Source organism: Chrysemys picta, chromosome 8, assembly GCF_011386835.1.
Source record: "Chrysemys picta bellii isolate R12L10 chromosome 8, ASM1138683v2, whole genome shotgun sequence".
NCBI classification, from domain to species: Eukaryota; Metazoa; Chordata; order Testudines; family Emydidae; genus Chrysemys; species Chrysemys picta.
This window is the reverse complement of record NC_088798.1, coordinates 21,991,052-22,007,602: the sequence shown is the minus strand read 5'-3', so window position 1 is coordinate 22,007,602 and position 16,551 is coordinate 21,991,052. Positions and strand designations below refer to the sequence as shown.

The 16,551-nt window shown below is 40.6% G+C and overlaps 1 protein-coding gene across 3 annotated transcripts in view; it reads left to right on the top strand.

Annotated features, from left to right (window-relative positions):
• Window positions 1–16,551, top strand: part of NEGR1 (neuronal growth regulator 1) — a 652,228-nt gene that overhangs the window by 271,640 nt on the left and 364,037 nt on the right. For all 3 annotated transcript variants that reach the window (XM_065554044.1, XM_005285509.5, XM_024109235.3), the window contains exon 2: window positions 415–647. In XM_065554044.1, the coding sequence (XP_065410116.1) occupies window positions 415–647 (233 nt within the window). The remainder of the gene's footprint in view (window positions 1–414; window positions 648–16,551) is intronic.

Genomic DNA, 16,551 nt, shown 5'->3' with positions numbered 1-16,551 from the left:
CTTCTGGAGACTAAACAATCCCAGTTCTCTCAGCCTCTCCTCATAAGTCATGTGCTCCAGACCCCTAATCATTTTTGTTGCCCTCCGCTGGACTCTTTCCAATTTTTCCACATCCTTCTTGTAGTGTGGGGCCCAAAACTGGACACAGTATTCCAGATGAGGCCTCACCAATGTCGAATAAAGGGGAACGATCACGTTGCAAGCTATAAGGAAGATTCCCCTGTATTTGGAGCCAAAGTAAACTTGATTTCTGAATTTCTAAATGACTTGCAACTTTTTAGGCCCATGTCTAATAAGTTGTAGTTGTATGAAATATTGAATCTTAGTGTGAAAACAAATAACTAACAAACGTACAAAGCTTTTAATATTTTTATTCTGATTATTAATCTTTTTATCCCTTTTGGTCATTCACAGGTGTTATTTGGAAGATGGAGCTTCAAAAGGTGCCTGGCTGAACCGGTCAAGTATTATTTTTGCAGGAGGTGATAAATGGTCAGTAGATCCTCGAGTTTCAATTGCAACAGCAAATAAAAGGGAATACAGCCTACAGATACAGGATGTAGATGTGACAGATGACGGTCCATACACTTGTTCTGTGCAGACCCAACACACTCCGAGAACAATGCAGGTGCACTTAACTGTACAAGGTACGTGTTTTAACCAATTGCACAGCATTATTAGGAATGTATTGAAAAAATCTGCATTTAAAGTAAAATAGTCCTTTATTAATTAAAAAAAAAATATGTTCTCTGCTTAATGCACAGTAACCCTGTGATCAGAATGCATCCTCTAGAATGTCGGGTCTAATTTTATTATATTTATGTTCCATCACCTCTCCCATGGATTTTGGACACCATAATGATTACACTAACTTATAAAATCAAGATTGGATTTTTTTTCTATAAGATATATGCTCTAGTTATAACAGGAGTTAATTTAGGGAAGTCTGATCGCCTGTATTATACAGGCGATCAGACTGGATGATCACAGTGGTCCCTTCTGGCTTTATAATCTATGAATTTTTCAGCACAGCTCAGGCAAAATCCTCAGCTCTATTGCCTTGTATAGGTAGATAGTGAACTACCTACTTCTATTCAGTTCCCCTTTTAAATTCAAGCCATGATTATGAAAATGTATGTGACCAAGATGATGGGCATCAGAGCATGTTTTAGCCAGCCACTCATATTGCCTCATGACCTCATGACATATTGCATGGACCTCATATATTGCGGGGGGATTCTGTGACCTTTTCAACCATGTAAAAGAATTGTGATAAGTTTTTTTGTTTTTTTTTAATGTTACATTCCTTAATTATTGTGCACAACCTTTTGTACAAGATGTACTAGTTTTAATGCTAACTGAACAATCCTGCTTTTCTCTCAGTACCTGTGCATTTAGAGAGTAAGGTGGATCAGGAAGCTATTGTGTTAGATAGAGACTTATGCAGTATAGGCTGGAGTTGTTCAAACACAACTCATTCTTATGGACAGATTATCACCATATTGATGCCAAAATTAGCTGGATTTCATTCCTGCATAAGTGGTACTTATGTCAAGCCATTGTCCTGCAAAAGTGAGCTCTAGTTATTCTTTTGTGGCCTTTAAATGAGGTATTAATTTCCTCAAAATGTGGTTACTCTTGATTACTTGCAGGGATTCATTTATTTTCAGATACTATTTTATCTTTTCCATTATTAGAGAGGATATGTCTGCAGTATTTGCAGTGTCAAGTAGTTCATTTTTAAAAATATGATAAACATCTTTATATTATATTTTTAAATTAATAATTGCCTCATCAACAAGCCAAACAGGTAATGCTCAGACACAGAAAGTTTGTACTCCAGTAGTTGATGTGGGATTACTGTCGTTTTGCAGAGTTACTTTGTTTTCCAGAGCTCAGAAATGCATATAGTAGGTAAGGTAAAAACCTTAATCATATGATGCTGTTTATAAATGTAATTATTCATTTGAAATTGATTGGCATTTAAGCAGTTTTTCAGGTATATTAATATAAGTTGAAGAGGGACAAACCTCAGTAAGTCAAACAGGGTCAATTCAAGCAGTAAGTAAATGTCAGAGAAACAATTGTCCTTAAGTAGAGATGATTATCTGTATGCTAAAACAAGCTGTCTCACACATTTTTATTCTTCAGATTTTACTAGTTCCTGTCAATGCATGCTTAGATACATTTTTTAAAAATATTGTTTGCATGATAAATTTTCAAGCCAAGATAAAGTAAATTATTGAAAGAGTACACAGTTCTCCAGATTAAGGATTGAGAGCTTTTTTTAAGGATTTGGCTTTCTTTGAATAAGCAGCCCAGTAATCATCTATTTTTAAACACTCCTATAGCCTGATTAAAAAGTTCTAGGAGACAGGTGGTTTAGAAATTAGCAATGAGATGTAGAGCCTTTCATCTGTTGATCAACTGTTCAAATCCAGTCTTGGATTGGCAAAGATCAAAAGTTTTTACTATTTGATTGTCGTCCAGTTGCCAGCATGAAATAACTCTAGCTTTCTTTCATATGGCAACTGTAAAAGCAACCTTAAAGGTCAATGTCCAAATTTGTCATTCACTCTATGGCCTGCGGTGGAATGAATCAAGACTGTCTCTCCCACAGAAGGATCTTAGAAGCCTGCAGTTCACTAGATGGTCTATGGTTTGAATGTCTTCTCCACATTCGCATCCCAGGCTATCCTTCATTTTCCATTTTTGTAGTAGATAATTGCAACGCCCATATGAGGTTCTGATACGGTTCACTGTGATCCATATCTTACATGGCATGGTGAAGCCAGGTGGTTGGTCTGTAGGATCCATAATCAGATCTTGATTCTTGATCCTGTTTTTGCACAACCTCCACCACTTGTTTTTTGGTGAGAATCCCAGGGTTTTAAGAGCTTTGGCCACTAACTAGAAAGGGCTCCTGGACTTAAGGCACCATGTTGGGTTGGAGGGGAGTTTGGAGATCTTCATAGATGGGCAAATCTGTGTTTGTATTCCTGCTGCTTCTCTTCAGAGTGATGGTGATAAGATTTGCGTGAATAAGGAAGGAAACTAGACAGTTGGTGTTGACTTCAGCACTCCTGAAACCATTTGATTAACAGTGTTCAATTGCACACCGACAAGTTTTGTTGATGTGTTACCTGCCGATATTGATGAGCAATATTCAGCTGCTGAGAAAATGAGAGCCAATGAGGCTATCCATAAGATGAGAATGTCTGCTTCCCAACTGGTCACAGCTCATTTGTGGATTATATTGTTCCTAGTCTTTATCATGGCAGTGGTCTTCATCAGATGTTGGCTGTATGGGATGTTGCAATGCAGAACCATTCCAAGATATTTCAGGAAATCCTTGTGCCTGAGTTTTATGGTGCAGAAGATGGCTTTCAGGTGCTGCTTTGCATTTTGGTTGCTCAGGTGGAATGTGGAGACAGCTGTTATACCTTTAGTGATGTCAGTACAGTGCTTTGCGACTAGCTCCCCACTACACAAACAAAACCCAACCATAACATTGGCATTTTTGATGGGAGTCTTACAAGAAAGGCTAAGGATTAAATGTCCATATAGGTGGCCTCTTCACTTATTAGCACATGGGATAAATCTGCAATGCCATTATCTGTGTTGTACTGGTTCTATGGATAGAGAACCTCAGTCTCCAGGAATGTCAACTCGGTTCATTTCACAAATTCCATAACAGTTAAAAGCCTTTAATAAGGAAAAAGGTTACCTCTGTGCTAGAAAGCTACGTATCCAGAGTTTGCTTCTGTTCTGGAGTTAGAAACAACAATGGGAGTAGAGGGTGGTAGTTGAGGGAGTAGGGGAAGAAGAAGAAAGAAATTGTATACCACAAGTCAAATGCTGCTGTGTTGCATTAGTGCAGTACCCATTGACTTGAAAGGGGAATATCAAATGAGAACAGAATTTGGCCCAGTATTACTCCTTTTCAGATTTAATTAAACAGTTATTTCTGACAATAAGAAACTTAACAGTCAGCTTTAGCTACACAATCATTTAACCTCATGTGTGTCACTAGTTTGGTTTTCTGCTTCTTTAAGAAACCTGTACATAGATTCCCAGCCCTCCTCTGCACCCATTGCACCACCCAGGCAGCACAGAGAGAAGAATCTATTATGCTTGTTATCCCCTTCGAGGGATCAAGTCCCAACTCCCCAGTAAGTGTAGAATTGGCATACCAGTCTCCTGTCTCACCTTGCCTCCATCTCCAGTGTAGGGGTATGTTAGAGCAGAGAGGGTGCATGGCAGGAGATCACTTCAGCCATCTCAAGCTTGACAGTCTCTTGGAGACTACTGCCAGCTGGCATAGGCTAGAGGAACTCCCAGGCTGTATTAACCTATGCTGAGGTGGAATGAGGCAGAGAATCCTAACTCTAATCAGCTCTATGATATATTACCCCATCTGCCGCAGCATAGAATGTAGCCCCAAATGTTTGAGAGCACAGGAATTATGTATGATTAAAATAAATAAACCTGAGTGAAAATTATTTCTAACCTCTATGTATTGTTCTCTCTGAGGATGCAAAAGCAAGGGAAGAAAGTATGCATCTCATATGACATGTATCTGGTAAAATTTCAGACAATGTTAGTACAATATTTAAAAAAACTTGACAAATTTCTTTACTGTGTTGACAGTTGAAAATAGAACAAATAAAAACATCAATGAATCAGTGTGTGTGTATACACACAGAGAAATACTAAAAACTTTGTATCTTTGAAGTGACCGTGTCTATTGTCTCCAGCAGAGGTAATATGGGTATATCTGTCAATTTGCTGTAGGTCTTCTATGTGGCTCCTAGTATTCTGCCTTGTCATCATTTTAAAATACGTAATCATGTGCTAAGTTCAGGGAGGGTTTATTGCCTTTGCATTTTAACACTGATGCCAAATATAGTTGGAGGGAAATATTCTCATTTCCTTATGCTAGCAAGGCACATTCCGCAATACAAGAAGGCACAAGTGTTATATGCAATCTCTTCAAATGGTATGGGAATAAGAAGAAGCCATATAGTCTTTATCACAAACTGTGTATGAAAATGAATACTGCTCTTGAAATTCATGGGTAAAAAGATTTTTATTTAAAAATTCTATGGTACAAAACCAAGACTCTTGGTTGGCTGTTTTTGTTTTTTTGTTTTTTTGTTTTAACTTTATTATGGAAATGATTGGACTTACTTCAAACTCTGTGGCAATATTTCCCAATGAGCCTCTCTGGGGAAAGGAGGCAGAGGACAATAACAAAGGCCCTAGATAACACCCCTCCCCAGTGCTTCTGAGGTGGTGGGTGAAACAGCAAGCAGCTAATTGAAATTCATTTGCCTTCCATCTCTGCTACCACCGAAGCCCCTAATGAGACTGAGAACAGGAAGTAATTACCGATGTTGTTACGTGCCTAGACAGCAAACCCTAGCTTTCCTCTATTGTTCTCTCATCATTCAGCCAAACTACAAGTGTATATGTGACCTGGCTCCATGATGCTCTCAGTGGATGTCCAACAAAATTTAAAAGAATTCGAGTATTTCATTACAGCACCTCAATTGTGGTGTATGCCATTATAATGCAAAGCCATGCAAACAAGAATTAAGTGACCAGCTTAAAGTAACTAAACTAGACTGAAAGAAACATTTGTCAAATATAGAAATGAACCATTGTTGAAAGGCCACTCCAACAGTGAAGGCAAAAACCAAGGCTTTTTTTTTTTAATAACATAACAATCAACGCTGTTTTCTTTAACCTGCATTCTCACAGAAAATAATAGCTAAGAGTCCTGGCCTAATCCTGCAATTGGAGGCTTTTCCTGTATCACCACACCACTGCAGGACTAGGGTGTGAGTCTGTAGAGGCGTAGCAGAGCACTGACTCACCACTGTGGCGCCACCTGCTGGCCATCCTGGGAATTAGCTCTCTCAGCCCTGGAGTGCCCTCTATAGGCCGGTGTCTTGCCCTCTGTTACCTGCCCCTCTGCAGTCCCTTTATCTCCAAATGTGTAGGCCCCACATCCCTCCCGGACCACGATGCCCCTTATCTTGGAGTGCTGTCCCTCACCCAGGGAACCCACTCCCCTGAGCCCACCTCGCCTCAATGACCCACTGCCAGTTTTTATCTAACCCCTTTGCAGTGGCAAACTGCAGTCTGGAATGGCCACTCATCATTGGCTAGGGAGTTGGACCTGCTGCCTTTCCCTGCAGCCCCAGTACCTCCTTAGGCCTTCCTGTCAGGCCTCAGCCTGGGAGGTTGCCAGGCCTGAGCTCCCCAGATTAGCCTGTCTTTCCCCAGCACTGCTCTGTTGAAGGTACCCTGTGCTCCAAGGCAGCCAGATATTCCCTCCCCAAGGCTGGAGTGAGACTGCCTGCCTCCTAGCTCACAGCCCTCTTTATACCAGCCCTAACGGTCCCAGATTGGCTGCTACCTGCCTTCCCCTGATTGGCTCCTCAGGGCAGCCCTTTCCCAGAGCTGGTTTTAACTCCTTTCTCTCCGGAGCAGGGTGCTAACCCCACTACAAGAGGTAATATGTATTGTACTGTTCCAAAGTAAGGAATCCCCTGCTTTGATTATTTTTATAATAGTTAATGCCCTCAAACAAGGAACTGAAAAACAAAGTTGAAAACTAATTGCATATAAAACATATAAATGAAAGCTTTAAATTAATTAAGCTAACGATCAGAAATAATGAATCAATAGTGAAAAATATGCTAATTATTAAGCAATGGCATTTATATCTTCAAAAATGCAAAGTGTAACCTAAGGCTTCAATTTATTAGTGTTTGGTGTAATCATCATTAACATTTTCAGTTGAATTTTTAATGAGCAATAAAGCCACTAATATAAAACAGAATTTAAAATGGCAATCTTTAATACTCCAGATAGCATACTCAAATCCTTTACAAATATAGTATATGAAATCTTTGTCACGCTAATTACTTTTAACCAGTGCATCTTTGAACCTAACAATGTCATGCTGTAGCTTTGAAAGAACCAAATGCATTTATTACATAAAGAACCATATTTTATTAGTAGGGACAAAAACCGTTGAATCCTCTGAATTGATAGCTAAGATAGTGGTTTTTTTTATAATATTTGTTGTATGCAGTTGTAATGAAAATACTCCTATAACTGCAGTCATCTGAGTTCAACTAAAACTTCTATGGGATTTATGTACTGGGAATCATGCCATATTGTTTGCATACAATTGGATTAGTAATGGTAACTAGTGGGTTAGCTTCTACATTGAAATAAAGTAGAGGACAAAGTATCTCTTCAGCCAAAAGCATCAGTTTTTCTTCGTGCGATTGCAAATATCCATTCCACTCCACGTGCCTGTACGCCAAGTGCACAGTTGTTGGAGGTTTTCTCCTCAGCACGTGCTCGCTCTGCAGCCTCATGCTGCTGCGCGATGGCATACAGGGCAGAGCCTCCCCGACCTCCTTCAGTTCCTTCTTACCACCTGTGACAGCTGTCATGTTGTCTAGTCTTGCCATCACATGTTTTTCACATGTGTCTATTTTGTACATAGTTGATTACTTATTTAGCCATAGTTTTGGTGTTAGGTAGTTTTTAATATTGTTTCCTTCTAGAGTGGTGTTACACGTTCCAGTTCCTTTTGTTGGGTTCTGGTACTGGGGCCAGAGCATGCCTCAGTTACTGGGCTTTACCCCCCCGTCATTCCTGCAAAAAGCCAGTGGCAGTAAGTGACCTGCACTTCAGGGTTGCCAGATTTACATTTCTACTGATGGAGGCAACTCTGTGTTCACACTTGGAGCTTCCCACTCAGAACAGCTGCTTTGTTTAGGTGCACTCCTGCTATGTTGGCTGAATCCTGGCAGCAGTCTTCTTCCCAAATACCAGAGAAGGAACACCACAAGTTGCCTTCATAAGACTCAGCATCTAGGAGAGGGAAACCCTAGTACTGAAGTCCAGCAAGCATGAGGACAAAGGAAGTAGTGTTTCGCTTATATGTAAATATACAGTAAAAGCTGTTTTATCCAGCATGTTGGGGGAATGGAAAGTGCCGGTAAGTGAAAAATCCCAGTTAACTAAGAGGGAGGGAGTTTGGGTGCAGGAGGGGGTGCAGGGCTGGGGCATGGGAGATGGTGCGGGGCACAGGCTCTGGGAAGGAGTTTGGATGCAGGAGGGGGCTCGGGGCAGGGGGTTGGGCTGCAGGCGGGGCTCAGGGTGGTGTATCCGGGTGGCTCTCCAAAAGCCTCAACCCGTACTGGCTGCTCCTAGGCAGAGACGCAGCAGGCAGCTCTGCGCGCTGCTCCCATCCCACCCTGAGCTCTGGCTCTACAACTCCCATTGGCCTGAAACTGTGCTGGTCAGACAAACAAATACACATTCCTTTGTCTAGTGTTGACTGGGCTTATGCATTGCTTACCAGACACATTTTAAGACCACAATTCTAGCACATATCCATAACTCTTTGTACACACCCCATACATACATAACTCAAGAATATTAATGATCAGTGAGTCATTAGTTCTCCAATGATATATTACATTCCACTTTTGGGGTATATATCATGACAACCATGTATTAGGTATATTGAGTATATCAGGCCTGACAAGAGTTGTAGACACAGAGTAATGAACCCTCAGTGGGCCTCTGTATCACAATACCTCAGCCACAAAGAGGAGTCACTTTGGGGGTCAGCAGCAACAATACCGCTGCTTCTACAGATATTGCTAAGCAAAATTCTCCGGATTTGGTGTGCTGGGCATGTGCACGTCTGAGTGGATTACAGATCTGCACCCACATCTCGAAGAGCAACAGTTGCAATATAGATAAGTAACCATCTTTTATCGCAGCCACATGACAGGTAGGTCAAGTGGCTAAATCAGTCTCTAGCCTAGTGATAAAAGAGAAGTCTCTAGTGAGCCAAAAGAGGGGATAGTGAGTGAATAGCCTGAAAGAAGTCTGTCTACATGGAAAGGACAGAATTAATAGAGGCCAGTTGAGAGAACCTGATTGAGGTCTGTAACTGGCCTGAGTTATCAATGGAGACCCTAGAAGGACAGTGGAACACCTGGCTTAAGGAGGGAACAAGGGTTGGACCTGACTAATTGATACGCTGTAAGAGACTTAATAAATGAAACCCCTCACAGGGGGAATCTCAGTTTAAAATATTCTGGCCTGGGAGTGACTTCCTACAGAAGTCAAACAGGGAGTAGAGTGCAATGTGCCTGCAGGGTGATGCTATTCCACAAGGGATTATCTTGAGGGATGTTTGTCAGCCACAGGACTTTTTATTCAACTCTCACTCTCCATTTATTTGATGGCTTGACTGTGGCAAGACCACATTAGACCAGTTTGGCCTGCAGCTTCCCAATCCTGCTTTTTCCTCAAACGTCAACTTGTGTGGCAGAAGGCAAATGCCAAACGAGTAGTGATCTACTTATTCATGGGCGTCCTGAAGGGGCCATTTCCTTCTTATTTCCCCCACTGTTATGAACGTCCATAGGACCAGTGGAAATTCAGAGAACTCTGCTTGTACATCTAGAAATCACAGTGAACAATGGAAGAGTGCACAAAGGATGGCTTTAATAATGAATTAATTGCTTAAAAAAATAAAAGGCCTATTCAAATAATCCACATAATTTTATTGGAGTAAACTATGTATATGTTATTGTAAATCTATTAAACATAGAGAGTTTATTATGAAAAGATAGTTCTTGCTGAACCATGCCCTTACTCTCATATCACTGACTTTTACAAGAACAGAACACGCTTACCAGGAATGTGCTACTCACTGGTTTAAAGTTGCTGTCTCAAATATATTTCTTTAATTAAAAGATGCTTATAGAGCATCTAAATGGTCATTTTGAAGGAGAAAAGACCTGTAGCTTTTCCATCTCGTTTCCACAATTGTCAGCTTTCCATATTTATTTTTATCTTCTTCCATTTCAGAGTTGTCCAGTATATTTTCTGGCCTTCATCCAACTATCAGTAGCTTGCATCTGTGGCCAGCACAATTTCTTTTTGAATGTTGGGAGCTTGTGTTGCTTTTCTTATTCAGCATTGGTGAGCTGTTTGACAATCATCTAAAATTGAGACTTTTTTTTTGGCTTTAAGGAAAGTAGTAGTGAAGGCTTTGTAAAAGAAGACCTTGCTTTATGTGAATATATTTGTTAATTGTCCACTGTATCTAACTTTCCATATGTGGCCAAGTTTCTGAGGAAGGTGAGGCAGTATAGATGCAGTAACATCGGGATAGAAAGGATATATATGATAAATTGTCTACACAATAGGTATGGTCATATTGGCTGGAGTTTTCAAAGAAGGAAAAGCAGGAAAATAATATCTTAAATTAATGCCGGATATGTTACCTCTAATAAATAGACTTTCAGATATGGATGGACTGGCCTGACTCCAGAACATGTACCCAGGATCTTTTCAGTACAAAGACTCTACCCCTTATTCTATATGAAAAGTAGTTAGGCCCCCAAATCCCATTGAAATCATCCTTATTCCATAGGCTCCTTTGGAAATCCCAGCCATCACTTTGTGACAGTTTTGAATGATCTGCTCAACACAGCGAAGTCTATGACACAGCAGATAATCAAGATCCTGTTAAAGTTACTGAGAAGCAGGGTAAACACAATGGGAAAGCTCTACAGTACTATTTGAAGGGAAGATGTAAGTTATGGTTGAAGGATTTAATTTTTTTTTTTCAGATAGCATAAGGAGTAGAATTCTCTGCACTCAAAAGATCCTGGGTACGTGTTCTGGAGTCAGGCAGTCCAGTCCATATCTGAAAGTCTATTTATTAGAGGCAATATATCTGGCATTAGTTAGAGATACTATTTCCCTGGTTTTCCGTTTTTTCCCTTCAGTTCTTCTACTTGTTCTCTTTTCAGTTATGACAGCCCAGAAGAAAAGAAATGCATGTCAAGCCATTTTTCAATTTTGTGATGCCAAAAAAACCTCCTGTCTCATCTGACTGCATTAACATGCCACTCAGCCTCTCTGTTCATTAGAACAAATTAGATTTGGAAATCTTTTAACTTTAAACAAACTCTCTGCAAACCTGACATATAGTAACAGCAGCAATTATTTTCTTCATCCTTTTTTTATTGCACGGGTTTTATCCCATGTAATGACAGACTAATTGCAGAAATGTTGGGAAAACTTTCAATGTCAATTAAAGTAACCTCAACAAAAATTCAACAGCAATTGGAATCAGGAGCATTTTATATCCTAAATAACAGCCTTTATATCAGACTTCACAGTTGAGTACGTTAGAAGAAGGTAGACCTGAAGAAGAGATCAGTTTAAGCTCGAAAGATTCTCTCATTCACCAACAGAAGTTGGTCCAAAATAAGATATTACATCATACACCTAGTCTCTCAAATATTTTGAGATCAACATAGATATTAGAAGACAGCAAACAAGCTTTATAATGGCAATTAATAATGTAATGAGTATAAATAAGGTAGATCAGTACCTGATCAATCAGGTGGCTGCAAGGAGCACTATTTAGTCAAAATCAGAGTTTCTAGGTTTTGGCCATCAACATTTTGAAGCTTAGCACTTGCTATTCAGACTTTCCAAATTTTGCAGCACTAATCATACAGAACTCATAATGCTGACTAGTGTTTAACCCCCTTCAATTTTTTTTTTCATTTAGGCTATCAGCGACATGCCTTCTTATAGTCTGTGTTTTATACTAGCATGCAAAATCCATATTTTTTTTAAAAATTGCACACGGGATCAAATATATCTTCTGCAAGACGTGTGTGTTCCAGCTGGTTAGCTATACAAGGCACTTGATCCAAGCCAATGTATTTCTGCTCTGTTACAGTCAGCCCATTCTGTTGACACTTTCAAGCATCTTATGACTTTTAAATCACTTTTGTACATGGAGTTCTCCTTGTGCTTCCTTCCTCTTTCTTTACTTCTAGTGTCTTTTTTTTGTTTATTTTTGCTTGGAGTATGGATAATGTGGGGCAAAAGTTCCAAAAAGAATCTTAACTAAGACACATCACTTGGAAAATGTAAACTGAAAAGGCAAGGGAATTTGGAAAAAAAATTCTATAATGGTGTATAATATATAATGTCATTACCTTGGGAGAGTGTATTTCCCAGAAACCTCACTGTCTCCCAAAGAAGATCTTCCTCAAATGCTGACTTAGGTATATCTATACTGCAGTTAGACACCCACTGCAGACCAGAGCCAGTTGACTCAGGCTCATGGGCCTCAGACTAAGAGGCTGTTTAATTGAGGTGCATAGATTGCGGGGGACTCTCTCACTTCTCAAGGTCTTAGGGTACGTCTATACTTACCTCCGGGTTTGGCGGTAAGCAATCAATCTTCTGGGATCGATTTATCGCGTCTTGTCTAGACGCGATAAATCGATCCTGGAAGTGCTTGCCGTCAACACCGGTACTCCTGCTCCGTGAGAGGAGTATGCGGAGTTGACAGGGGAGCCTGCCTCCGCGTGTGGACCCGCGGTAAGTACCTTGTAGTTCGAACTAAGATACTTCGACTTCAGCTACGTTATTCATGTAGCTGAAGTTGCGTATCTTGGTTCGAACTGGGGGGTTAGTGTGGACCAGCCCATAGAGTCTGGGCTATAGTCACAACCCGAACATCTCCACCACAATTAAACAGCCCCTTAGCCTGAGACAGCTGGCACAAGCCAGATACAGGTTTTCAATTGCAGTGTAGACATACCCGTAGCATACTAGGAGGACAGCAGCCAGGTACCAGTATTAGCAGTTACATGGTGTTGTACTCCGTGTAAAATCTGGGGTTATTTTAATTTTTTTTTAAGTTGTATTTGAGGGACCACATCTGGGCCAAGCCTAAAAACCATATTGAAAAGGATATAAAACCATCTTAAAGATGCCACTGAAAGTCCAATTATCCTGTATGTGTTTCCCTTTTAATTTTAGTAAATTTAGCCCTGAGGAAAGCTGCTATACTGACAGCTCTGTATTTATGCACTGAACTGGCACAGCAGGAACAGCAGCACTCGAAGCTTCCCCACAGCATCTCAGCCCCGATCTTGGGCAAGAGTCTATCTCTTGGTTCTATCTCCATTCCAATTCAATTCTTGGTCTCTGCTGAGGCTTCCACACAGTAACAATTATTAATTGTACAAAGGTGGCTTTATGCTGTGGATGACTGTCAGGTACAAAGTGAGATCAGCCACTCATTGTATACATGTCTCTGCATAGTCATCAGAAGGTAGTCATCGTTGCCTTGGGCTGGTTTTGAAGCAGCAACTTAGAGATAAAAGGTGAACTAACCTTTATTTGTGTAGTCTCCATTTAGAGCGGTGTGGGCATCAGGGTTCAGGTTGGCTAGTGCCTGGCTTCAAGGATGCAAACATTTTTTGAAAGGATGTCTCATATTTGCACTGAGAATAAACTCACCCTCCATATTCTCTGGTAAAAAAGGCAAAGATATGAAACTTACACATTTATAAGGAATGACTTTGATCTCGGGATAGATCTGTTTGAAATAACGGAGACTCTTATGAACCTCAAGTAGCTAATTGGTGTAATAGAGCTATATATCCTCTCTGCTGAATAGGGCTCATAGGGATGGCATAACTAAATTCTACAGAAGCAGCTTTTGTGTTCTCATTCTTTTGTTCTGAAAGATTAGAAACAACATGTGCTATTGGGGGAAACATAAATGAAAATAAAAAGCAAAAAAAAGATACAAAGTGAAAGCAAAATCACTTAAGCAAAGTGCTAGTTCTCCCTTTATGTTGCATATGGATAATTGGCAGCAGAGTCTACAACATAAAATATTAGAAATGGGAGAAGATATTTTTTAAAGCAAAGTTCCAGTTCTTTAAAATGGTGTTACATGGTGAATTCCATTGAATAACAATGAGTTCTTGTATAGAAAAAAGGGGCAGGAAGGAAATTCTTCAGGGCAGGAAGAATTTGAAGGCCAGGAATTGTATACTACATATTACAAATTAAAGAAAATAAAGACTCAAGACTTTTCCCAAACTCTCAGTGACTTCACTGGGAGCAGGAACAGGTGCCAAGATTGCAAAATCATTTATGATGAAACTCTACTCTCCAAAAGAGTTATCTAGGTGAATTTCTCTGTTGCACTGAGATCTTTACATACAATCATTTCAAACTCATTTTGAATCTTCTTTTGTGTGCCATTTTTGCCTAATGTTCTTGATCTGGCTCAGTGAGGAAAAAGTAGATTTTTAATGGGATACTATACCATTACCTCATACCATTTGACTTGGTACTACACAAATTTTTTATTAAGAAATACAAAATTCAGATGATGGACATTAAATGGATTAAAAACTGACTAACCAATTCGTCTCAAAATGTAACTCTAAATAGGGAAACATCATTGAGTGGATGTGATTCTAGTCCGGTTCATTGATACCTATGCCAAGATATCAATGGCCTGGAAGAAAACATAAAATAGTCATTGATAAAGTTTGCAGAAGACATACAGGTTGAGGGTGTAGTAAAGAGGACAGGAGAACAGATCACTGATATCAAATGAGCCAGATTGCTTTATAAGTTAGGTATGTGCACACAATATGCATCTAGGAACAAAGAATGCAGGCCATATTTACAGAACGAGGGACTCTATCCGGGGAAGCAGTGACTTTGAAAAAGACTTGGTTCATGGTGGATGGGTAATCAGTTGAACATAAGCTCCCAGTGTGATGTTATGGCCAAAAAGGACTAATACATTCCTTGGATGTATAAAGAGAGCAATCTTCAGTTAACATTATTTCAGTGACCTTATTAAAGGGAAGTGAGAAGTATCAGTAATTAATTACAAGTTTAGAAGGAGTTCTTGATCAACTCAGTCTTCATCAGAGCTAGATGCTAACTCATGAACTGATGATTTAAATGTTAGATTTTCTATTACCAAAATCAGAAAATGAAATTGTCATAGATCCTAGCGAGTGCCTCTTCCTGGCCAACCAGTAGGACTACTGAGGGGAATCCAAGCCTCTGTGTTCTGGATCCCCTAAAGCGTGTTAAGCTTCTAGACTGTCAACAAGCTAAAGCACAGGTTCCTCCTTTGGCCTCTGGCACATTTTCTGAGCACTGACTTTCAGTCTGCTACCCTTTCTCAGAAATGGAGCCCCTTGCCCCACCTGCCTTGAACCCCCTGGACTAGTGCTCACCCCTGAGATACACCTGTTACTTAAACACACCTTGTCCCAGAACTCCACTCCAAAGCTCAGAAGCCTCTGGTTTACAGTTTAGCTCAGTCAGGGGCATGCAGGAGTTCTGAAGCAGTCAACGTACTTTACTCAAACATAGACTAACAACTTTATGCTCTTTTATACTTCTTCATGTAAAGCACAGGGGAGTAGAGCTCATACAAAATGATAAACTGCCATGTCCCTCACTTGTATCTCACCCGTCCCCTGCAAGCCTTTGGGAACCATCTGGGTCCAGGAAGGCAGGCAAGATATCCTGTCTTCATGCAGGCTGTTGCATGCTAGCTGGTCCTCTCCCTCTTGGAGCCCCTTCCCACCTTCTGTGACTTTTCTCTCTGCTGCCCCATGCTGCTTCTTCCTGTCTGGCCCCTGTTCCTGTGTGTTTATTTTAACGTACCCTGTTTTTGTTCTCCTCCTGGTGACTTTCAACTGCTCCTATCTTCCCCCCTCCCTCCAGATGAATCAGCTAAACTGTTTTTTTCTAAGGATGCAGCTACTTTTTGCATAACCTCTGGGTGAAGTTTAAGTACCATTGGTAACCTTAAGTGCTTCCCATTGTATCTGTCTGGAGTGTACATGCTACGGGCCCTGGCTGCAATGGTGGATCCACATATATATGGGCACTCATAAAACAGCAGTTTTTCATAATACACCTTCACAATATCCACCAGAATTCATTAGTTGTGCAGACTTAGCCCCAATTCAGCACAGAAATACCTCCGACCATCTTGTATTCTACAAATGAAGCTCTGAACAAAGGACTGAATGACCCACCAAGCTCTGGATGTGTTCCCAAGGGACTTTCAAGCCAGCAAACTCACCAATATTGCTAAGAACCTGATATATGGACTTTGAAGTCTCTGTGTGTATCTGACTGCTTTACAATTTAACAACTCTCTTCTCATTCTTTCTTTTTTCTTTATAATAAACCTTTCATTTTAGACATGAAAGGATTGGCTAGCAGCATGGTATTTTGGGTAAGATCCAAACTAATACTGACCTGGCAATGTGTCTGGCCCTTTGGAGTTCAGAAGACCATTTTGTATAGTGAGAAGAGTTTTTTAAATAACTTCTCACTGTACTGGACCTAGGTGCTGATTAGGAGCCAGAGAACTGGAATGCAATTAGGGGGCTGTGTTATTTCTTGATAACCAGTGTGGGAGATCAGAAGCATAAGTGCCGACTCCGTGGGTGCTCCATGGCTGGAGCACCCACAGAAAAAAAATGGTGGGTGCTGAGCACCCACCGGCAGCCCCCTATCAATGCCTCCCCTTCCCCCCAGCACCTTCTGTCCGATGGCGGGCCCCGCCGATCTGCGCATCCACCTACCTCCCAGCGCCTGCTGTGGATCAGCTGTTTTGTGGCATCT